General features: G+C 37.3%; 6 protein-coding genes across 16 annotated transcripts; 2 read left to right on the top strand and 4 right to left on the bottom strand.

Annotated features, from left to right (window-relative positions):
• Positions 1 to 106: 106 nt before the first annotated feature.
• Positions 107 to 2,914, top strand: LOC127262046 (uncharacterized). Of its 8 annotated transcripts, none has more exons than XM_051290540.1 (7): positions 167 to 398; positions 525 to 573; positions 713 to 756; positions 885 to 981; positions 1,681 to 1,759; positions 1,844 to 1,925; positions 2,515 to 2,914. In XM_051290540.1, exons 2-7 carry the CDS (start codon positions 549 to 551, stop codon positions 2,653 to 2,655), a joined length of 468 nt encoding a protein of 155 aa, XP_051146497.1. In that variant the 5' UTR covers positions 167 to 398; positions 525 to 548; the 3' UTR covers positions 2,656 to 2,914. The 8 variants fall into 8 exon arrangements, with proteins under 8 accessions (XP_051146502.1, XP_051146500.1, XP_051146501.1 ...); XM_051290542.1 differs by having other exon boundaries at positions 172 to 398; positions 525 to 591; XM_051290543.1 differs by having other exon boundaries at positions 131 to 573; positions 713 to 764; positions 2,552 to 2,914.
• Positions 2,915 to 3,050: 136 nt separating this feature from the next.
• LOC127262045 (probable 26S proteasome non-ATPase regulatory subunit 3) lies at positions 3,051 to 7,186 on the bottom strand. Of its 2 annotated transcripts, none has more exons than XM_051290535.1 (9): positions 7,031 to 7,186; positions 6,648 to 6,748; positions 6,123 to 6,313; positions 5,660 to 5,797; positions 5,430 to 5,566; positions 5,149 to 5,203; positions 4,950 to 5,060; positions 4,235 to 4,474; positions 3,051 to 3,809 (listed from the first exon to the last, which is right to left on the bottom strand). In XM_051290535.1, exons 2-9 carry the CDS (start codon positions 6,727 to 6,729, stop codon positions 3,297 to 3,299), a joined length of 1,467 nt encoding a protein of 488 aa, XP_051146492.1. In that variant the 5' UTR covers positions 6,730 to 6,748; positions 7,031 to 7,186; the 3' UTR covers positions 3,051 to 3,296. The 2 variants fall into 2 exon arrangements, with proteins under 2 accessions (XP_051146492.1, XP_051146493.1); XM_051290536.1 differs by lacking the exon at positions 7,031 to 7,186 and adding an exon at positions 6,862 to 7,005.
• A 562-nt stretch (positions 7,187 to 7,748) lies between these two features.
• Positions 7,749 to 10,102, bottom strand: LOC127262625 (monooxygenase 2-like). Of its 2 annotated transcripts, none has more exons than XM_051291401.1 (6): positions 9,641 to 10,102; positions 9,307 to 9,453; positions 9,148 to 9,174; positions 8,884 to 9,049; positions 8,567 to 8,804; positions 7,749 to 8,484 (listed from the first exon to the last, which is right to left on the bottom strand). In XM_051291401.1, the coding sequence occupies exons 1-6, from the start codon at positions 9,715 to 9,717 to the stop codon at positions 7,943 to 7,945; spliced, it is 1,197 nt and encodes a 398-aa protein (XP_051147358.1). In that variant the 5' UTR covers positions 9,718 to 10,102; the 3' UTR covers positions 7,749 to 7,942. The 2 variants fall into 2 exon arrangements, with proteins under 2 accessions (XP_051147358.1, XP_051147357.1); XM_051291400.1 differs by having other exon boundaries at positions 9,152 to 9,205; positions 9,641 to 10,100.
• Positions 10,103 to 10,243: 141 nt separating this feature from the next.
• LOC127262612 (translation initiation factor IF3-1, mitochondrial) lies at positions 10,244 to 14,947 on the bottom strand. Of its 2 annotated transcripts, none has more exons than XM_051291376.1 (8): positions 14,565 to 14,947; positions 14,375 to 14,471; positions 13,711 to 13,778; positions 12,974 to 13,072; positions 12,546 to 12,596; positions 12,090 to 12,158; positions 11,433 to 11,498; positions 10,244 to 11,325 (listed from the first exon to the last, which is right to left on the bottom strand). In XM_051291376.1, exons 1-8 carry the CDS (start codon positions 14,781 to 14,783, stop codon positions 10,564 to 10,566), a joined length of 1,431 nt encoding a protein of 476 aa, XP_051147333.1. In that variant the 5' UTR covers positions 14,784 to 14,947; the 3' UTR covers positions 10,244 to 10,563. The 2 variants fall into 2 exon arrangements, with proteins under 2 accessions (XP_051147333.1, XP_051147334.1); XM_051291377.1 differs by having other exon boundaries at positions 14,375 to 14,465.
• A 224-nt stretch (positions 14,948 to 15,171) lies between these two features.
• On the bottom strand, positions 15,172 to 16,960 carry LOC127262340 (serine/threonine protein phosphatase 2A 57 kDa regulatory subunit B' alpha isoform-like). Its single transcript, XM_051290991.1, has 3 exons — positions 16,106 to 16,960; positions 15,643 to 16,025; positions 15,172 to 15,175 (listed from the first exon to the last, which is right to left on the bottom strand). Exons 1-3 carry the CDS (start codon positions 16,958 to 16,960, stop codon positions 15,172 to 15,174), a joined length of 1,242 nt encoding a protein of 413 aa, XP_051146948.1.
• Positions 16,961 to 19,795: 2,835 nt separating this feature from the next.
• On the top strand, positions 19,796 to 24,731 carry LOC127262511 (uncharacterized). Its single transcript, XM_051291225.1, has 12 exons — positions 19,796 to 20,232; positions 21,950 to 22,061; positions 22,168 to 22,603; positions 22,735 to 22,810; positions 22,907 to 22,993; positions 23,068 to 23,148; positions 23,269 to 23,301; positions 23,404 to 23,457; positions 23,550 to 23,591; positions 23,676 to 23,754; positions 23,891 to 23,961; positions 24,075 to 24,731. Exons 1-12 carry the CDS (start codon positions 20,059 to 20,061, stop codon positions 24,183 to 24,185), a joined length of 1,356 nt encoding a protein of 451 aa, XP_051147182.1. The 5' UTR covers positions 19,796 to 20,058; the 3' UTR covers positions 24,186 to 24,731.
• The last annotated feature ends 10 nt before the right edge of the window (positions 24,732 to 24,741 follow it).

Genomic DNA, 24,741 nt, shown 5'->3' with positions numbered 1-24,741 from the left:
TATATATATATTATTTTCGAAAAATATAGAAACAAACTTTTTGTATAATTTTCCTACTCGATCTTAACTAAATTGAAAATCAAACCTTCTGTGGCTTCAGGTTATCTGTACATATAGTTTGTATTGTGTAACTTGTCCGTGGAAACTAGTTTACAAGTACTAATTTCAGTCGGGGTCTAATTTGCTGGTTATTAATTTCTGCTGGAGTTTACCACGTCATAAATAAATAAAGAAAGAAAAAATACACGCGCGCGCGTTGCTTAGTGGCGAGGCGACGCGAGAGTTTGGAACCGGAGAGCGGAGAGATCGGATTTGGACGGACGGGATCGACAACTTTTGTCGTAGAAGCGCGTTGCGGAGAGAGAGAAATCAATCGTGTTTCACTCTTCACCAGCTAAGTTTGCTTATTATATATATATATATATATATATTATTTGGTATTGATGTTTTCATTTCCTTTCCTTTCCGCAAAAATTACATCACACATCAATCACATCACATGTTCGTTCGTTCGTGGAGGATAGGATCTGGTTTAGTTCAAGAATTTCATGCTAAAAATCTGTTACTCAGAAGGTGCTAGCTAAGTTTGTGGTTCGTGATTCCAATTTGCATTTCAATCTTTAAAGATTTATATATATTAGTATCATTTAGCTATAATAATGATTTGGATTTTTATCTCGTGATCTTTCCTTTCTCTGAGCAAAAATTATAGCTGGTGGAGAGATGATCGTCTGCGTCGCCGTCGTGGGTCACCAGGTGCTTCGGTATCTCCCTGTATTACTTACCGGCTCATATCATTATTGTTTAGAATAAGAATGCGCGAATTGTTCAACTACTTTAAAAAGACTGATTTTTCTGTTGGATGGATCTCACGGTATTTGCAGAACAATCCACTGTACATCCAGAGTTTTACCGAGGCAGATGATGCGCTCAAGCTTCATCACATTGTTCATTGTTCTCTGGACGCAGTTGATGAGAGAGGTGATTTTTGTCATTAGATCCTTCTCACTAGTAATTACAGTAATTGTGTTTGTGTGTATATATATGCATGCATCATTGGGTCAGTACACTGTAAGTAAATTAGGGAAATTTGCTTAAAAGTTCTTGAAATTTCAATTAGTTTGGACACCAACTGTTATTATGTTTGTTGCCTATCAGCTCAGTTTCTGTGCCGCCAAAACCATAAACTGGATCAGGTGAGAGCGATTGACATTTCAATGGGTTAAATCCATCCCTTCCTTTAGAACAAGATTAATGCCAGTTTTAGAGAAACCTCTGCTTTAGTTGCTGCATTTCATTTCGTTTTTAAGTACTTCAATATGTGCTGGCTATGAGCTATTGACGGCTTATGGGAATATGGGCACATGCAACAGTGCATGATTGTGGAAAACATGAAAATGATAATAATTGCTGTAAAAATGCAGTAGTATAAGATAATTTTAAGATGCCTAGAAGATAAAACAAAATGATATACTAATGACTGCTATGAAACATTATGTAGATTTTGAATCATCGGAAAACATTGGAGACCCTTTTTGAGATTTTGTAATATATTTGAGGAAGATATGAAATATACTTACTAGTTTCCTTGTAAGTTATTATCATTTGACTCTAGTAAATTTTCGTTGAGGTAGCTTTATAATTTGAATTTGGACTCTTAGTGGGTTTTGAATGCTGCAGTGAACAACCCCAAAAAGTCAGGTCCAATACTGAATGAAGCGTTTCTTGGTTTGCTATATCCAACTGAAAAATACAAAGTGTAAGTCTTACGAATCTTCTATTCCTTTTGTTTTTGGTAACTATGGGGGAAGTTACAGAACATAGATCTACTACCTTTCCTCAGGTATGGTTATTTGACTAATACTAAGGTGAAGTTCATATTTGTAACCACGGATCTTGATGTCCGAGATGCAGATGTGAGAAATGTAAGTGTGATAATGCAGATATGTCCTTCATTATATCTTTTTCAGTACCTGTTTTCATATTGGAGAAGCACTGAAGTGTTTCTAATTGATCACCTACAACATTGGTATTTGCTTAATATGGTCAGAGTGCTTCTATAATGTTAGACAATATCATTCAATTCTTCCTGCATTTCTGTTCTAAAAAGGTTTGCTCTGGGGTATCCATGTGGCTTAAAACAGTTCATAATTTGCTTGGACATTTGAGGTTGGAAGGCATGCGCTTGATTCATTTTTAAAAACAAAAACTAATCCTTCACTTCACTGAGAATCCTCATACCTCTCAAATTTTCTTTTGCGTGATTTTGTTGCATTTCTCTGGAGTTTAATGTTGTTTGGATAAGTTAAAAGCTGTGAAAATATGCCTGTTGCTGTTTGTTGGCGTATTATTATTTCTGCTGATTCTGAACCCATATACCTCAATTCTAGTGATCTGAATTACTGCTCCATTTTCTTGTTAGTAGCATGACATTTAACTTCCTTTCTGCTTACTAATAATTGATGTTAAACATGACATTTGATTTCCACTCTGCTTGCTAAAAAATTGATGCAGTTTTTCAGAAGGTTTCATGCTGCCTATGTTGATGCAGTTTCAAATCCCTTCCATGTTCCAGATAAAAAGATAACTTCCAAGGTTTTTGCCGAACGAGTCAGCACCGTTGTCAAGTCCTTCGGACTAAGCCCAGCCAGTTGAATGCTAACCTGAACATCTCGGCTTACACAGCCATGCTTCTGTTTTTGACTTGGGGATCTTTGAATTATACTTGACCTCTGAAAAATGCAGTGTTACTGCAAATGTTGTGCATAAACAATTTATTGAAAAGAGGATTAGGTAACTTTGTAGCTTTAATTTACTTTTTTTGTAGTCCATAATATTGTTACTGTCAGTGTATTTTGAGTTTCTATGGGAAATTGGCACGACTTTACAGTGTTGAAAGAAGACATTAAGAGAAGCTTGTGACGAACAAAATGGTCTGTTGGACAAAATAGATAAATGTCAACTCCAACTCAATCTCGACATGGTCGATGGGCAGCTGCACTGCAAGAATATTAGATTAGTCATCGAGGGAGAAGTTCATAACACAGACGACAGGAAACTGAACCAAATTAATAAAAACATTCATGTAACAGCAGCAGTATTCTTCTCCAACTTCAGCAAGTGCAACAACCAGTAAAAATATCCTTAGGAAGAAAACATGAAATCCATACAGCAGAAAATCTGGTGCAGGAAATTACAAGTAGTCCAGCCCCATCAGCATAGAATGAATTTCTATCCCAAAACGAAACATTCTTGATAGATAGAAACATAGATAGCTTATATAGGCATGCATATCTTTAGAATTCATCATCATCCTCCTCTGCTATATGTTTAGCAAGCTCTTGCTCTTGCTGCTGTCTCTCCCTTCTCTTCTCAGCACTCTCCTTTTCCTTGTGGGAATTGGGGGGGAAGCGGAGGGCACGTACTGCTTCATTGTGCATATTCAGACAGAATGCAATTCTCGAGTTAAAAGCAATCTGAGGCTCGTTTGTAGAGTAAATGTCCCCCGTCTCCTTTGACACCATCCATCCATTAACATGATCTATCATGGCATCGATTGCACCATCTCGAATTGCTTTGGAAACAATACTTTCTGCATCAGCAACTGGATTTGCAGAATCCAACCTCAACTTCTTAGCAACATCAGCGAGAGAAATCCGGGAGTATGAGATGCTGATGTTGCGTAAGCCAGTCCTAATAACATTGTGTCTTAACCTGATAATTAAATTATTAGTTCGATCTGTGCTGAAGGTGCTGGAAAACTTTTCAGCCACTGACTTGAAGAGCTCCAAATCACCAATCCGGACAGCCTGAAACCCAGTCATAAATAAGTAAGTTGACTCATTGGTATTGCTTCCAATAGAAAGAAACCAGACAAATCTCAGGCATTTATAAATCAGAGAGCGGACCATTCAAATCTAGAGAATTTCCATTTCATCAGAATTATCCAAACCATAAACCATATTCAAAGAAGATCATAAAACTACCGCAATATGAGCATATCCTATTTTCCAATTATTCTGCAGCCATTAATCACTGGTGTGGGATAAACATGATTAAAACAGAAATTACTATATACCAGCACTAGCAAGTGTAGCAATACTGATATATCATCCTCAAGAATATTGATAATTTACCAAAACAGGAATTATCACAGACCTACACGAGCAAGTGTTAGATTTACTGATAGATTGTCTTAAAGTATCAAAACATTCTATAATAGTCTTGTACTTACATTGGTAAGCTCAAAATATGGCCTCAGTGCTTTTTCCATCCCTTTCTGCATAAAAACTGTCCTTTCTGGAATTTCTCCAAGCAGCAAGCGGACAATAACAGCCCATTTGTTGCATTGAACTCGAAACCCCAGAGCAGAAATAGGTGCTTTCCTGGCAGCTTGAAGAAGGGATTCTTTGGCGTCGGTGTATTCCAACTGAATTGTCCTGATCTTTCCAAGGTAAAATAGGTACCGGCAGAACTGCAGACAGAATAGTAGACAAATCAAATTATAGAGGCACAACCTTAGGTAACAGCTAAACATACAATGCAGGGGAAGAGCAAACCTCCACCTACGCCCAGCACATCCCAAGTGGCATACATATAAATACTAACTAACAAGTACAAAAATAAACATAAGTATAGCTAATAGATATGCAGTACAATATGCAGTGTTCAACTACTTTAATATTTGAATTCAGTTGTATGAAACATGCTTAAAAGTCATATTGTTCCCTTTAGTATTTCTATTAACAGCTATCCTTTATTCCTAATTCAAGCAAGTCCAGTTAAAAGGATTATATTAACTTCATAGTACTATGGAAATTCCATTTCCATATGCCAGGTCCAAGAAATTATTGTCATGACAGAATATAAGTAGCAGAAATATGATAGTTGGAATTAGATAATAAGAATTTGAAAAACATATAATAGTGTGAGCAGTATGTCGTATTTACCTGTTGATTTGAGTGTGCTTCAAAACGGGGAGCCTTTGATCTCAACTTCTCAGCCTGATCGTACAAGTTGTAATGCAGATAATTCCTCAATAACAGATTTAGGAGAGTTTCCTGTATCACATCATCTCAAATCACTAGTGAAACCTGCTACCAAGTACCAACTTAACAAGCTAGACCATAATCACAGTGCAATACAAACCTGCCCCAATTCATCATGGCGCAGAGTAGCAGTACGGTGCAAAGCAAGAAGATTACTGTCACAATAAGCAATTTTCTATCAGATATGATACCCTGGTGCTAAATAAAGGTTAAATGAATTGAATAGACTGCTCATATGGCAAATTGAAATGGGAAGTTTGAGTTAAAGAATTTCAGTTTATTCATTCCCTCAAACATAAGGTGATTGGCAATAGTTGATTCATGCATAAAAAGAATATATTAAGTGCTCCAAGAAACAAAAACTAGTAGAAAACAAAGTACCCCCGTATTTCAGCGAGGTCACCAGTCAGCTCATAGCTTAAGGAGTAGTAGAAGTAAAGCCGGGATGCTAGGACATCAACAGTTCTTCGATTGACATTCCTTAGGCGAGCAATGCCAGCCGAAGAACAAGCCTTGGCCTGAAAATAAAGCAGAATCACCGCTAGTTTAAAAGGGTTCAAGCACAATATGTAGTACAAGCTTATTTTATAATTTAACCATATAGGCCATACCTCACTGAGTTTCTTCTGATCAATCAAATATATTAGAACAAGGAAATAACAAAAGATCTCAATCTCTGGCAAAGAATGCTTTGCAGGGGATTGTGTGACGGATGTTGCAGTATCAATTTCCATTTCATGCTCATCATCCTGAAAGCATCATTAAACAGAAGTTAAATGGTGGCCTGTTCTTACACATCCCCTCAATTTTGCATAATATTACATTAGGGGTTGAGAGGAGACAAAAATAATAGATGCAAGATAAGAAATTAAGCAAATTATGTCCATCCAAGACAAGGAAACAATTCAAATACAGTAGGTTTAAGTCACAGTTTTTTAAACTTGATTGCACTGAGCAATGATACAAGAAAATAAATTGCAGATTGATTTACTCCCTGGATACTTAAAAAAAAGGAATGTAAAAGTAAATTTTCTACTGTGCTTCAACAATTCAATCAAAACACGGCCTTTATACCTTTGGAACATAGGACAACAACCGGGAATGCACCTCAGATCCAGGCACAAGAGCATAATTGAGAAATGCTGAAAGTGCAGAACCCTTTAGCTTCTTCCTTAGCTGAATTGTCCAACGAATAGCCCTTACAATTCTTCGAACCTCTCTTGTGTAAGCCCCAGTCTCAATCAATGCAGCAATGTCCTTCAAATCTAGCATAAGTAGCCAAAAACTCAGTATCCCCAGTCTTAAGTCCTGACTTTCAGGTCAGATCAAGGACACAGCCAATAAAATGACATGGGGAAACAGGAAAAAGGAACAGGAAAGAAAAAAATTATCTTCAAACAAAGCAAGCATGACATACATAAATCCTGAAATGAACACAAATACTTCCGAATAAGAATGGTCTACTTGAGACATCCTTAGCGCTATCCTAAGTATATAAGGCAAGCATTTTCCTTCACTTTCCTCATCTCGAAAATATATCATATCATACTTGTGTCGTAAATATTAATTAACAAAGTTAAGTGCAGATGTAACACTTACGCTGAAAAGCGGTGGGGGAAGTGGGTGCGATGGAATTAGACACTGCAGGCTGCTGCTCCTTCATCTCAACGTCTTGTGTCATTTTCGCAATAAGAAGAAATCTGAGAAATAAACGCCAATACAATACGCACTCAGAAAGCAGAAATAAACGATTGAAACCCACCTGTTTTATGTTTTTTATTTATTTATTTATTATTATTAACGAATCTTTTACCGATTGTAACTGCTACTGAAGGAGAGATAATTTTGGATGTAAGATATGAGGGGGAAGGCGGAAAAGCTGTGACCTTCGTACTAGGGATCACTTACTTACAGAATAAATCACATAGAACCAGAAAACTGAAACAGGAAGGAGAAACAAAGAAGCGAGGAGTGTGACGAACCTGGGGCCGAGATGGATGAACCCTAGATATGAAGGTGGTGGTGCTACGACGCCGTCTGTCCCTTCAAAGTTGTATCAGGTGAGCCGAATGAGGGAGGGAGGAGTCGATCTGATCTGGTCCGGCCCGGGGCACTTTAGTCAATTCATAGACATTTCGTATTCGCTACTCTACCATTCTTGCTACTGTTATTTTATTTTCATTTCAATTAATTTTTTATAAAAAATATTAAACTAAAATTTATTTTTTTTAATACTATTATATATATTAAAAACTAATTATATCTATAAATATTATATCTAATAATTATTTATTAAAAAAATTTATTATTAAAAAATTTAAATTCAAAATTCTATTCCACAAGCATAGCATGGCATGGCAATTGGCGCAACATGCACTAGGTCGGTGCCTTCCATGTCGATTGGATTTTTAAGTTTTAGTTCAAAAGGTAAAAAAGTTGTATAAAAACCCAAAAAATAAGGATTTGTTTAGATAGGAATTTTTGAAACTTTGAAAAAAAAAATAAAAAATTAATATTTAATTTGATTTTTTGTGAAAAAAAAAAATATTTGATGTAATATTTTTTAAAAAATAAACCGTATAAATAATAAGTAAAATTGTATTGTATAAACAGAGCCTGAGCATCCCATAATTGTGGCAATCTGTCTCCATTGCGGCACTAGTGGTAGTATCTAACATTATTTGTAAAGTCTCGTAAGGATGGCCTAGTTTAGTGTAGATTTGACTAATATATGTAGTCTGTCTTACATAATTCAATTAATATATACACAGCAGTTTCAATATGAGACAGGCAATACAAGACACAAAGCAATTTCTGTAATGTCATACTCACTCACTCATGATATTTAGTAGGGAGTATTATCAGTATTTATAAGTACCATTGTCATTGTTGATTCATTCATTCAGCAGAGACGAGACGAGACATCCGCAGTCAAATTTAGACATCCGCAGCAACAGGGCAGCCAAGAATCTGCCCATGATCTTGTTGTCTCTCGTCAACATCCCTATCCCCATCCAATTGCTCTGCTGCAGCTGTATGAACCCTACAGCATAAGCCACACTTACCAGCTGGATGCTTCTCCATCTCCTCTGCTTCGCGTACTTCTCCAACTCCAACTCCAATCCCCTCTCACTCCCACTCCTTCCTTTCAGTGCTTCACCTAAAACCCGGGCTAAAACCACAGCATCCTCCAGGGCAGAGCACCCACCTTGCCCAATCTCAGGTGTCATGGGGTGCAGTGCGTCGCCTGCAACTGCCACGTTTCCTTTACTGATGCATCCTCGCAGCAGCAACTCCCAGGGATGTCTGTATCTCAATTGGGACCATATCATGCTCTTTGCATCTGTTTTCCTGAAGATGTCCTTCACTTGTGGGGCCACATTTCCAAGCTTGCTAAGGACAAATTGTTTCATCTTACTTGGGTCTTCTCTCATGCCTGTTTGACATAACATCACACCCACATTCGCAGCTGATTAATGAAACAGAACCATGGATAAGAATATGCAAAATCAGCTCACCTCCCGGAGAGTCAGAGGAGGGTATGTATGTGAAAAACCAGTAGACGCCCAGGTGGTCGCATGGACTGACCCCATATCTGACGCCATTTCCGAAGAACTGCAAGAAGCTAGACCCCAAACCATGCCCATCCTTGCATTCTACATAGCCCCGTATGGATGCTCGTCCTGCCTCTGATGCCTCACTGAAGCCAAGATATTTTGCCACCACCGAATTTACTCCATCACATCCAATCAAAACCTAGCTCAGATCGAATAAGGAAGGCGTGTGTCCATATCTATCTATATCCCTTAGAAAACAAATTGCTATTATTAGTTACCTTAGCCTTAACAAGGGTTCCATCTGCTAGATTAATTGACTTGAACAAGCCAGACTCCTTTATTTGCACAACTTTGGATGAATATCTGATGGTTCTGTGGGGGAGTTGATCTCTTAAGGTTTCGATCAGCACTTTTCTATTGATGCGCCGAACTTCATTAGGCTCCCTGTTTCAGAATTGGGGATACTCGATCAAATGCTTGGAGTTGGATGGAACTAGTGTTGGGGTGGGGAGAACGTAACAAAGCGTCAATCAGTCTCGTACTCACTCGATAGGTAGCTCTGCAATTGGCTGCCCAGAAACCAATGATGTGATCACTAGTCTGCAGTGCACACATAAGTAAAAGTAATAAATGGTAGCTGCTAGTGCTAGGTGCTTCCTTCAATCAATGAAATGAAATGAAATGAAATGCAATGCAATCACCTATCGAGCTGCTCATGCTTTTGACGGAGAAGGTCCCCAACACCTATGGCATCTAATGCCTTCCAAGCATTAGTCCACAACGCAAGGGCGTATCCTTCAGCTCTCAAGGTGTCTGCAGATTCCAATACCAAGCTCCGAATACCCAATCTGTGAAATAGTTTGTTTTGTTTGTTATTGAGTGATAGGCATAGGCGCTGTTATATCATTTCATTTTCAGCTGATGGATGCGAAAAATCATTTGGAGTAATAAAAATATGCATTAGGGATCGTCGACACTCGACGATATATACATAGGAGCGAGCGGGGGAGAACATCAATCAAGTGGAAAGCGTACCTGTGAAGTCCGAGGGAGGTTGCGAGGCCAGCAATACCAGCACCAACAATCACTACGTCTTCAGCACCTTCTTCCATCACCGCTAGCACAACCAACTAATTAATGATGTGGAAGACAGGGAACGCGAGTCTAAACTAGGAACATGCCTTGGGCGTCACCATATGCAACCAGGGAATCTCGTAACTGAATTTGAATGGATAACAAGAAATTGGGGGAAATATCAGAGCAGATAGGTAATTTGACTGGGCTCTTTCACTGTGGTGGGTAGCAGCAGTAATCGGGGGTTTCATTAGATTGGACGAGGGAGGGAGGAAGCAGTCGGGTGTCAATTCTGCTTTTGGATTGTGTTCATGTCGGGTGGAATTCCAGAAAAACAAAAAAATTGTCGATTCAAACCCGGAATCTCCTTATACTCAAACACTATACTCAAACACTGAATTAGTTTCAAGAGTTTTAAATCATCCGAAATTCGAACAAACTTTGTACCAACCCAACACGAAACAGACCCAAAATTTTTTAAAGAAATTAAATTAACCTAGAGAATACCATTTTTATTTTAATTTTTATATTATTTTATATTTAAAATAATATAAATATTATAAATTAAAATAATAATAATAATAATAATTTTAAGTCAACCGGAACATAAAACTCAAAACCTAAGTGTATATTTTTATGGAACACAACTACAGCTGCCCTACTACGTATCCAATGCTCTCTCACTCAAGCTATAATTGGGCTACAGATTTACAAAAAGAATTTGATGAGATATCATCATCACCATCAACTCGGGATTTCCATCACATTTGAGAATCACTTTCGAACTATCTGCACCAACAATAGTAGCATGGAGGATCATCGACTCCATGTGGGGGATGAGGCCTCTCTTGTGCTGCTGGAAGCTCTTGCACCACACCTGGGAATCACTTTTTCCTGTATCTGTTCATATCTGGGGATGCATTTTGTTCATTGCCTGTAGGATTAGAGTTGCCTGAGCTAAAAATACCATAGTTTTTCGATGGGGAATTGGCAGGGCTGGAGCCAAAAGCATCTTGCTGAGGTGGTCTTTGTTGAGGCAATCTGTACTCCTGTTGCCTTCCTCTGTTTGGAAACTGCCCACCATTGCCACCGGCACTTACAGGAATTCTTGATGGCGGTCTTCCAGGTGTACCATCTCGTGCATATCTGTTTTCCTTTGCCTGCTGAGGAGGAGCCCTTACTGGAGCAGGATCTCTTGCATACCTGTTTACCCCAAATGAAGGTGATGATGGTGCCCGGGTAGCTGCAGACTCAGCTATATGTATCGGGTTTTCATCCATAACATAGGGTGATGACCTCGATGACACTGTTGATTGATCATTTGTGGGGCTCTTAGGCACCATATTCTCTTCATCAGTGAAATAAAAAGCTGAGTGGCTACTGTCACCTCCATCAGAAACAGCCGATTGAGATTTAGTAGCGTGGACTTCATCTTCCCCAGTATCTGAGCCACCTTCTATAGCATCACAATCATCTTGGAATGGCTGGTTTTTACTGGATTGACTGCTAGTGTTTGGAGAGACAGCAGCCTTAGAAGCTTTCTTTCCTGCCTTTTTAGGGGGTCCAAACTTGGCATGCCTTACAACAATGTAAGCCTGTTTCTTTTCAATCTGTGGTCCAGTTTCTTCAACAGCTATGTCTTTAATCTGATGCAACATAACAGTTCTCAAAGTCATGCAAGGAACAGGAGGTGGAGCCAGTGAAATTAGCATTACCCAATTAGGAACTAGAGATAAATAAAATTAACTCTCACCAAAGCAGAAAAAGTAGATATCAGGTGTTCCAAGTCCATATTCTCTGTTGGCTCAATGGCTGTACACTGTCATAGGATGATGAGACATAAAGACACCAATTGCTGATGACTTAAGGAATTATATATAGACTTTATCAGATCAACCACAAGTAGCAAAATTCATATTTTCCTTGCAGTGATGAGATTAGGAGGGGGCAAGGTAACAATAAATCCAGAGGCACTCAGAATCTTTCAAACATGCCGACATAAAAAAAGAAAAATCAAGTGCAAAAGAAATTTTAGCAATAAAAGTATCAGCGTATATTGGAAATAATAATAAACAGTCATAATAATTCAAACAATTGGGGCCGTGGGGGGGTAGGGGGTGTTTGGGGGAAGAAAGATTGCATTTTCTAGTGAAACTACACAGCAGGACTACTGTAGCTTCATTTGCTTAACTGCATACCCAGTTACATGGACCTACAGCAACATATCTGGGGAAAGAAGGGTTGCATTTTCTAACCAACATTGAAGAATAGTAAAATTACTGCATTAAGTCCTTAATGGAGAAAATAATTATTCATTTGTCACTCTTTCTAGAACCCTTTTCACTGCTTTCACACACAACTGAAAGGAAATCTATAACTATCCATTAAGGCAGCCAGAGAAACAAAGTACCTTCACTCGATGGCCACTTTCCATGAGTCTCTTAACCATATCAGCTTTTATTTGAAGGTCTTTCGGTTTCTGCAACCAGAAAAACAATTGAAATGAGATATTCTGAAAATCACAGCAACATATTAAAGTATCAAAACCTACTCTTATCTTCACTAGACCATTTTCTAGTTTGCATCAAACCCATTCACAAAAGGAGAAAAAAGTAACTCTCTCTTCTTATACAGTATCAAATTGAAGGTGAATGCATAATATATAAATATTTATATATATATATATATATAAATTTTTATGTCATTGGCTAGTTTCCATTAAGTATAACTTGCATATACCCATTGAGAAAAGTCATCAGCCATGTATCATGTATGACTGTAAGCCATGTATCATGTATGACTTCAAAATTGGCTCTCTAAATCAGAATAAACAGTGAATGGAAATGATAACATAATAAGAACTCACAATCTTAGCAGCAAATCGTACTTCTTTAACAGATCCTGCCTTCAGTGTAGTCTGTAAAAGACAAGTATGTCAGAAAATGGCTATAAAGAATGACAAAACACTAATATAAGCACTCAACCTTGAAGTATTGAACTCTCATAGTTGCTTCAATAGATATGCCTATTGAATCCCATAATAGATCTTCTGATAGTTAAACCAATCAATACAAGAAAAAAAAATTCCAAACATAAAGGTGGATTGTCCTGTCCAAGTTTTGGTTTGAATCACCAAGATAAACATGAAAAAGTGTCAAGTGTATGACTATCAGCATTACGAATCAAGGTGTGTTGTGAAAGAAGAAACACCAAAAATGCAATAAAGCTACTCAAGTTGACTACGTAAACTTGTCTGCCATTAAACATAATCTTTGATAAGTAGAAATAAACCACCTTGCTTTTAGCACGTTCCTTTTCCTTTGTTTGGTGAAGGTACTTTTCTTTATGGTAGTCAAAAATTTTGCACACAGGTGGTATGGCATGTCTATCAACCTGATAATTAGAAGAAGAAATGCAAGATCAAATATCTTACTACAAATATATTGTATAAAAGTACAAGAGAAGAAAGTATATAAAATTTGAACCGAACAATTTTCTTGATAGCAAAATATAAATAGCATTTCCTTAAGAAGCCAACAGTAAAGGATCGCATTTCATGTTTCCCAAAACAACAAATAACTTTCTTATACTTATTGTAACAAATGGATTACTAATTTGGGAGAAATAACTTTCTATTACAGTTTAATGAAACGAAGCACTATATTTGCACACTTCAGTTTCATAACTCCTTCCAAAAAGCTCAGATTCAATTAATCCCAAACCACCTCACCCTAACTAGCCAGGAATACATGTGTGTTGTATAATCCATGTAATAATTACTTTTCTCCAAGCATGACATGGTTTGGCAAATTACAAGTGTAACACGTTCTCTCATAAGCTCAATGTGCCCAAGTAGGTATGCCCATTTAAAGGAAAAAGAAAAGAATATGTCTGGGGAAAATTATGTTTGTGTAATATCAAGACTCTAATCACATATATGTATATAGTAACTAGTAATAACAATGACAAGAAACAAGCAGCCAGAAGCTTACTCACAGATTTCTTGAGACCAAATAAATTACAAAGAATACCTCAACCAAGTCCAGCTTATGGCTTCTGGCCCGTGTCAATGCTTCATACCTCGACATTACCATGTGACCTATAAGTACACAACCAAACACTCTCAGCTTGACTAAAATGCTTTTGTAAATGCATAAAATTCAAGCATCCCAGTGATTTTACTAGCCCTATCAGGATCTTTTAAATTTCACTGAAATACAAAAACTAAAATTTAAGTATCCCAGTGATTTACTTGCTCTATCAGGATCTTTTAAATTTCACTGAAATACAAAAACTAAAGCATCTAGGTCAATAGCCCATGCTAAGACTTACAAATATCTTATGCTAAGACTTATCGGGTTCCATTTTTAGTGTCAGGTAACATCTTCTCAGTGAAGCAATATCTTATGCTCTTAATTATCAATATTGAAGTCTCCTTTAGGTAACATTCAACTTTCAGTGATACAGACACTACCATCCAGGCCAATGACTGATACTAGTGATTAATTCAAGAAGCAGGCTGCAGCTTTCTTCAGTTATATCATAATCAGGAATAAATATATAAATACTAGAGTTCGCCAATCAAGCTAAATGATCAATATACAGATCCGCAACATATCCTAAATTGTATACAGATGTGAACCTCAAGAAATTGCAGCATAAGCAGTCTGAAATTTCAAATTCGTGTGCACTCACCTTCATCCGAAACAAGTCTAATAGACGGAGCTGTAATATCCTCGTTCAACCTAGGGCCACTTGTGTCCCTTTCTTCTTTCTTCTGGTTGGCCTGGAACTTAAAGTAACGAAGAATAAGGCCGATATGTTTCACTCTTGATATTATCAACACAAATTCAAACATGATTCTTTGATCTTTGCAACGCAATACCTGAATCGGCGCTGCATAGAACCTGATATTGCTGCAAAAGTCAGAAAAGATACTGTGCTTGGTGGAATTAGGACTATTCAATACCGGGAATAAAGTGCGAGAACGAATGTCAAGACTAGCTACTGTGGACTGGTAATTAAGAATATAGCATCTCTTGGAATTGCAGAAGAAAATGTTAAATTTAGTTTTTGATTGTCTGAATCTACTCAAGAAGGCCATGGCCGGAAAAGTAGGAGCGTTCCGGTGATAAATGGGGATGATGCCTGATTGGAGAGGAAAACATTAAAAGCAAGCAGCTGGGGACGAACTGCTCTGCGACGGAAGTCTCTGAGGCTACAGGAGACGAAGCCAGATGAAGAAGAAGGCGACGACCCAAATAACATTAGGGCTAGATTTATCATTATTTTTGAAATTTTGGGCTTAAGACAGAGACTTCAGTCCATTCCAATTAACAACTACAATCCATTTAATTTAAAAATTATTATCAGTGTATGAAATATTTAAGCTTGTTTATACAATAATTTTTTAAAATTTTCACTATTTTATTTTGGAAAAAAATTAATACGAGTATTAGTATATTCTCTCACAATAATTATATTAATAATATTTACCTGCCACATACATAGCTGGTTAAACTAATGTGATTTATTTTGTCGAGTCAAATTTATATTTAAAATACTAATAATATATATACTGGTTTGAATATAATAACAAAATATTTTATATAGAGAATTTATATAGGGTGTGTTTGTTTGGGGGTTTGGATTTTGGATTGGGATTTGAATAGTAAAATTTTTGAATTTGAATAGTTGTATGATATAATATAAATAGGGTTTGATGTGATATTTTGAATGTAAAATTGATTTTTAGTATAATATAAAAAATAAAAAATAGGTGTTTGATTTGACGTTTTTGGGGGAAAAAAATTGGATGAATAGTCCAAAATCCTTCAAACAAACACACCCATAGTTACATAATAAAAAATAATCAATCAATAAAAAACTCGGGAAAAAAAAAAAAAAAAAGAACATATATTAGAGAATTCTGAAAATAATAAAAAATTTAATATTTGAGTTGCGAAGATGGAGATGGAGACGGAGACGGAGACGGAGACGGAGGAAGCTTGCATTGCAACTGATCTCGTATGAATTGATTAATCTGTGCTGCCATCTCCACTCTTTCCCAACGCCTCTCCCTCTTCCTCCTCCACCTCATACTAGTACTTCTACTATCTTCAGATTCACCAGCAGCAGCAGCTGCTGCATAGAGCTCCGGTTCCATTTCCTCCAGCACTTGCTTGACATTCTGCGACAGTTCTCGCACGCTCCTGCTCCAGTGCTCTCTCAGATTCTTCTCAATCCCTCCCACTATAACTCCAAACACTCCCTCCTCCGACCCCGCCACCGCCACCGTCTTCACAAATTGCTCCTTCATCCAAACATAGTGCGCCCTCTCTGCAACCTGCTTTATTTTATCACTTTTATACATTCAGCTGAGTTACCTGCCCATCTACATACATACATACATACATAAATACATACCTGTACATTCCAACTGCTCAAACACTTGGTCATCTGGGTGCAGAGAGGCAGAGCCAGAGCCTGCAGAAGAACCCGCGGATGGTTGTGGTACTGGTAATTGTTTTGTTTCTCTGCAGCAGGTGACTCTAATGTCATCGTCATCCTGTCCACCAATTCCTCCACCTCCCCGATCAACAGCACCTCCTTGTGGCAATTAGTCTTTGGCCAGTACTTGAGAATGCTTCTGAGCACCTCCGCCCCCAATCGGGGATCCTTCTCCACGAATTGGTATATGCAATAGGCCAGCTGCTTGTGGTACGCCTGCATCTCCTTTGGCCTGTGCAGGGGGACCAGGACTTTGCTCAAGAAAACTCTGTGTTCTTCCTTGAGCGGTACGCTGAAACCATTTATTATGCTTCCCCATATCTCCAATAGATCTCCGATTCCGATCCCGATCCCGATTCCCCTGCAGTCGTAGTTGTAATACTGCATCCTACTGCTACTACTAGTAGGAGTTTCTGAATCGAAAATGTAGTCCAAAATCACGTTAGCTGTTGCCTTCCTGATGAAGGATCTCGACGTGTGCAGCCTGGAGTATATCTTGTGGCACACGATCTTGAGGCGGTTTCGTTCCCTTTCGTCCTGAGTATGGAAAACGTTGAGCAGCCTGACAATGAAGGAATGATCGATGTAGTTGGGGAGAGTGTTGGGTTCAAGATTGATAACCAACTGGAGGAGTATGTCGTACACTATGCTGAGATGGGGCCAGCTGGCATCATTCTCGTCCTCATCGTCATCTTCATCACGACCACCATCATCGTCATAGTGGTGTGCAGGGCGGGGGCGGAGAGGGCGGAAGAGATTGGCGGAGATCATGGTGAAAAGGGATGAAAGGGTCTGTTGGGAGAGTGGAGATGGCTTCTTCTTTAGGAGGGAAAGGAGTGTGAGGAGAGAGTGGTACTGGTTCTGGTACTGAGATGAACAAGGGGATCGAGGACTATTATTGTAGCTATTTTTTTTAGAATGGTGATGATCATGAGTGGAGAAGGCGGCGGCGGTACTGCAGCTGCAGGGGGTTGGGGAAGAAGAAGAAGTAGCAGTGATAAGAGGCAGAATAATGCTATTAATATCATCATATTCATCGGTGGGGTGATGGTGATAGTGGGACGACGAGTTGAAATCAAGATCGAGAAGAACTTGGAGACTGGTAGTGGTGGGTGGGGGATAGTTGTGGCTACGTCGACGGTGAGCGCGGCCACCCATTCAGATTGCAGTTGCAGTCCAAGTTTGATGATGACGAGAGAGATAGAGAAGATGAATGAATTGTAGAAGCTGGTGAGTCGACAGAAGCGAGGTAAACGGCATTGGAGACTCCGTAAAGCAAAGCAGATCGTAAGGGAGCTAGCGAGAGAGAGATGTAGTTTGTCCTATACCCGAGATAGTCCTACACCTACACACACGTACGCGACCGAGCGAGCAGCATGCATTGTATTAGTACATTATTTAATGACCAAACCGAATTGTGAATGTTGGATTGAAATAACACTTTCACAGCTCCAATACAAAAAATCAATAAAATTATATCCACATTAAATGAATAAATTTTATTCTATATAAGTTGATATATTGTAAATATGATTTCTTAAAAATATGAAAAATGGAATCTCAAAATTTATTTTAGATCTAAAATAAGTCTTTTTTTCGTAATATTTATGAGATCTTTCTTTCTTCTATCATATTCTCTTTTCTTTTTCTTTTTTTTAGTATTGTTCGAAATGATATAAGTTATTTTATTTTTTAAATGATACAAATAATCGGAATACTAGATTAATTTTACAGAAAGATATTTTCTTCAACTCGGTTTTTTTTTCTTAATTTTTTTTATTATCACCTATTATTTTGTGCTAGATATATGCTTTTTTATCTTTAGTAACTATGCTTTAGCCTTTGTTGCCTTGTGTTTTATGGGTATGGATTTGGCGGACAACGACAACGACAGCCACATCCATTTCCACGTGCAAATCATATGAAATCCCATCGGATCGGACAGACCAAACCAATATTCTCCGCCTCCTTGTACCTTCATTCATTAAATAGTTACTTAAGATGGCCGGCCGGCCTACCCATATAATAATTAATAAATATTTATCAAAAAAATAAATAAATGGTACTGTATTATATATATGGCTGTGTGTGTGTAAATTTGTTAAGAATTTTGCGACAAACCATCTATTTAGATTTAAATTAACATAACAACACGCATTATATAGTTATAAATGGGCTTCCAAGTCCAGTGGGCCCGAATGAGTCATACACACACACATTCATGGAATTAAACTGCTGTACTAGCTAACTACCCAACCCACTCTCATTTCATTGAGAACTGAATATAAAAAAAAATAGACTTATTAATTTGAAATGCATCTAGATGGATAGATGAGGGGTCGTTGTTGTGATTACTTATTAGTGAGTGAGAGTTAATGGGTCTCAATCTCAATTAATTAATTAATTAATAATCAATGGGGTTGTTTAATTTATTAGCGTGTGGGTGTGTGTTCGTCACATCGCCCTTGACCCAACAACTCTTTATTTGAAAGTTTTGGCCAATATATATATATATATATATATGAATGAATTGAAAATTACCATTTTCTTAACAAATGTAATTTACTGCCTAATTCCAAGTTCATGTTGATGATGCCTTGGCTGTACCTTCAAACGTGTACACACGAATACATGCATACATACATACATACATACATACATATATATATATATATATATACACAGCTAGTTCAGATGTACACGCATCAATTATATATAATTAATATTAGTCTAATTGAACTACCTGTAATCAATGTAGTAAATAAGTAATCATTAGAAAGCCTAGTCAACGATAAAGTAATAATATTAATTACTCTTAATCAATGCTATCTATATATATATATATATATATACATTTGATTTCACCAACCACGCGCACATAAAACAATTAAATATTAATTTATTTTGATTTCATCTACCCCTAATTATCCCTATTCCTCGACCATATATGGGTGTATTTATTACCTGAATGTAAGTTAATAAATTTGAATTGGTCCCCGAATTAAATCAATAAAGATATATATATGGTTTGAAAAGATCCCCTTGATGGATAGAGAGATAGAGAGATGGTAGTTGGTACTTGCATTGCAATGGTAGTTGGTAGCCGGTTGGTAGGGCAATCCATATCCAAGTCAAAGTCAAATTACCCAAGCTGTTTGTTAGGGTGACGTCAGCATGATGATCCATAATTATATAATTATATATATATATATCCAATATACAAATTATTATTATTATTATTATATTAAAATTGTTGTGAAAATAAAGCCTTAGTACCTACCGGGAATTATATATATATATATATATATTGAAATAAAGAGGGGGAAATGTTACATTGACATGGTGCATATAGACCACGAACGACAGTGATAGACGACAGACTGATTCGTAGAGATTGAGAGAGAGTAATGAATCAATGCAATAATAATAATAATAATAATAATAATAATAATGATAAAGTAGGTAGGAAGGAAGGAGCGGACTATAGCTGAGTTGGGCTGATTAGCCTACGATGCGATCATCCGGCCCGGCCCGGCCCGGCCTGCCTGCTTGCGCCGTTTAACTTTTAATTGGTACATTGATAGATGCTCCCCACTACTCCATACACCCTATTCTCTCTCTCTCTCTCTCTCTCTCTCTCTCTCTCTCTCTCTCTCTCTCTCTGTGTATATATATACACATATTTTTACATAGATAGATAGATTGATTGATTCTATTCTGAAATAATCAAGTCTGGCGCTCTGATCAGTCGTATATGCCCTCCTCCGTTGCTCCTCAGCTCTGCAGCAGCAGCAGCATTCTTACTACTATTAGGTTTTGATCGATATATATATATATATATATAGATCGAGTGATTGTGTGAGAGGGGGATGATGGCGATGGGGAAGTGGCGGAATCTGATGCACCTCTTTGTGACGGTGTTCCTGTCGTATTTCGCTTCGTTGGTGGTGAATCCCACCATTGCTGATGTCACCATGGAAGCTGTGTGCCCTGGCAAGGACGAATGCTCCCTCGCCATATATCTCTCTGGTTTCCAGCAGGCGGTCCGTACCCCTAACCCTAACCCTAACCCTAACCCCTCTCTCTCACTCATTCGTAATTTCATTTTATTTTATTGCTCTTGATCTCCAGTACTACTCCACTCTACATATCACTTATATATCTATCTGCGCTGTCTTTATTGAATTAAATTTGTTTCCTCGATCCATGGATCATCTCCAGTAGCATCGTCATATATAGAATTCAACATGTGTTTGCGATGAGTACTATAAATGATCGATTGAGCTCCCACCGAGTAAATTAGGGTGTTTTTTTTTCTTTCATCTACGCTGTCTATATTTCTCTTAACTTTATTATTTTGATTTTGTATTTCTAAAATATATATATATATATATATTTAATTTTATAAAATATTTTATCGAATATTATTTTAATATAAGATACAAAGTAATTTTTCTCAAATTCACTCCACAGAAATACACGCAAATTATCATCTAATATTGTTTCACGTTGTTCATGTAGCCTGTACGTAAATAAGTAAATACTCGCTTACAAATTTCCCAAGGAAAACGACAACGTTTTACCCTTTTCTTTAATTTCTTAATCAAATATTAAGGGTGTATTTGTTTTGGGATTGGATTTTAAATACACTGTTCATCCCATTTTTTTCCTAAAAAAAAAAAAAAAAAACGTAAATCAAACATCTATTTTTTATTTTTATATTATACTAAAAATTAATTTTACATTCAAAATATTACAACAACACCTATTTATATCACATCGTATAATTATTCAAATTTAAAATTTTTATTATTGAAATTCCAACTCAAAATCCAAAGCGCCGGACAAAACATATCCTTTGGATGGATGGAAAAATGAATGACTAGTGAATGGTGTAGTTGGAGGCGACTCAGCACCATGCCTGTCTGTCTGTCTGTCTTATTAGCAATGACATGACATCAGCACGCGTTAATTTAATTTAATTTAATTAAAATGGAGGTATGTACGCTCCTACGTCCTCCATCTCTCCATTTCCGTACGGTACGTGTGGTTTATTATTATTACTAATTAAATTATTTTATCCAATTAATCATTACCAAACATGACTAACTACGTCAATCCTAACCTGACCTACATTGTAATGGATTATATATATATATATATATTAATTGTAACTTGTAGGAAAAAGTGGTGCAATTAATTTATTTTTCCTTGTTAATTTATGAGTGCGGTGGAATGATGAATTGGCCGATGAGCCTGCAGCGACAGCCGGCCTATATATATATATATATATATATATATTATTTGATCTGATATAAGTTTTTAAAAAAATAAAAAATATATATATATTATTTTTTACTAAAAAAAATAAAACTAAATTTAAATGACAATAAAAAAATTATATGAAATAGAGTATTAAAAATTAAATTTACAATAAAATACTTCTTCCGTTTCACTATTATATTTCTTTTAAAGTAGACACGAGAATTTATGAAAGATATAATTAATAAATAATTAAGAATATATTAATAAAAATAATTATCATAATTAAGATAATTTATAACTAAAATTAAAAAATGTAGATAGGAAGGAGGGGGGATAACATTAGCATTAACTTTTATCAATATTATATCAAATAACTATGAATGATGTCTATAATATATGCACATTTAACCTAGTTTTGTAAGTAGTATTTATGTAAGTAATTAATATATATATATATATATATATATGATATGAAGTACGTATTGTACGGTGCAGATTGCAGGGATAGGGTCGGTGATAATGATGCCACTGATTGGTAATCTATCTGATAGGTATGGGCGTAAGGTTCTGCTCACCATACCGTTGAGCATAGCCATCATTCCATTCGGTGAGCTAGCAATTACTTAACTAATTGGATCCATAATCAAAGGAATGAATATCAATTAATTAATTAATTATATATATATATATATATGAATGAATTTGAATTGCAGCCATACTGGGGGTGAAGAGGAGCAAGGAATTCTTCTACGTGTACTATGTGACCAAAACCCTAACAGCGATGGTGACTGACGGAGGAGTGATGTGCATCTCGGGGAGTTATTTGGCAGACAATGTCGGAGAGGGAAGCCGCGTCTCCGCCTTCGGAATTCTGTCGGGAGTAGTCTCTGCTGCCACAGTCTGCGGAACATTGGCGGCTCGCCTGCTCCCCATCGCCACCATATATCAGGTGGCCACAGTTGTAGCCGTCGTTGCTGCGCTTTACATGAGGATCTTTCTCGAGGAGAAGGAGAAGGAGACGACGACCACCGCCTCTACTTTGGAGCACCCAATCTTAAAACCTGCTTCTGCCTCTGCCTCTGCAGGAGGAGGTCCTATCAAAAACGTTATTCCAATGCCAAAGGATATAATTCGCTTGCTCAAGAGCAGGTATACATGTTAATTACTCCATTAACTGCATCTCCCTGCCATCTCTCTCTCTCTCTCTCTCTCTCTCTCTACCTCAGTCTATGTTGTAATCTATATATCTATCTCTCTCAACCATATATATATGTTTGCAGCGTTACCGTGTCGCTGGCATCATTTGTCGCATTCTTTAACAGTCTCGCTGAGGCAGGAGTTCAAGCTTTCTTAATGGTATAGATCCACTATATATATATATATATATATATCTCTTATATGCAGGCTAATATTCATTTGCTGTACGCGTCTTCACTGCTATATGATATGCAGTATTACTTGAAGGCGCGGTTCCACTTCCAGAAAGACCAATTTGCTGACATATGGCTCATCACCTACATTGCGGCTACCATCTCCAACGTAAGTAATTAATTATATGATAGACTGATTGACACTGTTAACTAATATGATGATGATGATGATGTTCACTGCAGATGGTGCTAATGCCCACGCTTGGACTCCTTGTAGGAGAGGAGACCCTGCTTTGTATTGGACTTTTTGCTGGATTCCTTAATGTATGTAAACTACTACTACTGCTACTACTACTACTACTTACCTCTCAGAGACGAGCCGATTCTGTTTATATTGTTGTAATGCTAATCAATATATCCATCTGGTTTTAATCAATTGTGCAGATGCTACTTGACAGCGTAGCCTGGGCAACTTGGGTAAACTAAAAATCATCATGCTCTTCAATTTCTCTAGCATTACACTGGCACCGGCACCAAGCTAGCTAGAACTGAATTAACAATTCTTTTGTTTTGGTGCAGGTACCATATGCTTCGGCTTTGTTGGGCATCTTCCTTTTCCTAGCAGCTCCTAGTGTAAGTACCTATTTGCACACTCATAACTACTCAATTAATTAACTGCTGCCTGACTATACCCCTCTGCGCCTGTACTGTACATCAAAATACAGATAAGATGCATTATTTCAAAACAGCTTGGACCCTACGAGCAGGTAAGCCCCTAAATTTTGTAGTATCACCACCACCTATGGATGGTTTCACTTTTGATAATATGCTATATTATTATTAACAAACAGGGGATTGGGCAAGGATGCCTGATGGGCATTGCCTCATTTGCCAACGTCATCTCTCCATTAATTTACAGTCCTCTTTCAGGTAACCTGAACTGAGCTGAACTGTTGTGAATTTTCATAATACAATATAATATACTATAAAGAATGGAAGGTGGGAAATAAAATGAAATGAAATCTCACCATATTATTGATGCACGCTCTCTCTGCTCTACATCCAGCTTTATTTTTGTCGGATGGAGCTCCATTCTATTTCCCTGGATTCAGCATGCTCTGTGTAGGACTTGCTTGGGTAAGCAAGATGATCACCATCTGCACCTCTCCATCACTATCTGCTATTCTTTTCTATTCTATTCATGTACTGCTTACTAACCAGAAAGTGTGTGTGGGTATTGTCATGTGCAGTTCATTGCCTTCATTCTTAGCATCGTCATCAAGTTCCGGCCATTCTTCTCCAGAGACGCAGCAACCCAGAGAAGTCAAGACCATCAACGCCAGCCTTGCTTATTGGCATAACACCCACCTAACCTACTCCGCCTACGGATACCACAAAAGCCATCCATCCATCCCCCAAACTCCCTCAATTTCCAGCTGCCTGCACCGCACTCATTCTCTAACCACAAGTTTGTTGTTGCTGCTGCTTGCTTCAGAAACACACTAGTTAGAGCAACACTGGTTTTCTTTTCTTCCTTTATTTATACATATATATATATATATATTTATAATTCATGTATTTGTAAAACTGTAAATACAACACAACTACCACTTACATCATTCGTCTCACAGAGAGAATTATCACAGGCTCTGCCTTTTGAGTGCTTATATATACACCCAAGGTGAAACAGGTGAAGATATTCTTCTGATATTGAGCAATGGTTCCAGTAGAAGTATCCTGGAAAGGAGCAAGAACATGTCAGTGAGAGAGCAAGTGAGCGGGAAGAAAACCAAAAAGAAGACAGGCAGATCCTAACACTGCAAAACACTAAATTAAAATCAAAACCAATGCAAGTTCAGCAATAACAAAACATCCACAAGAGAGGCTACCTACCTTAGATTCACTGGCTGATCGTCT

The sequence above is a fragment of the Andrographis paniculata genome, unplaced genomic scaffold (genome assembly GCF_009805555.1).
Source record: "Andrographis paniculata isolate CXL003 unplaced genomic scaffold, ASM980555v1 Contig65END, whole genome shotgun sequence".
Classification (NCBI taxonomy): Eukaryota; Viridiplantae; Streptophyta; class Magnoliopsida; order Lamiales; family Acanthaceae; genus Andrographis; species Andrographis paniculata.
The sequence above is the reverse complement of the archived record's forward strand: the minus strand, read 5'-3'. Positions and strand labels throughout refer to the sequence as shown.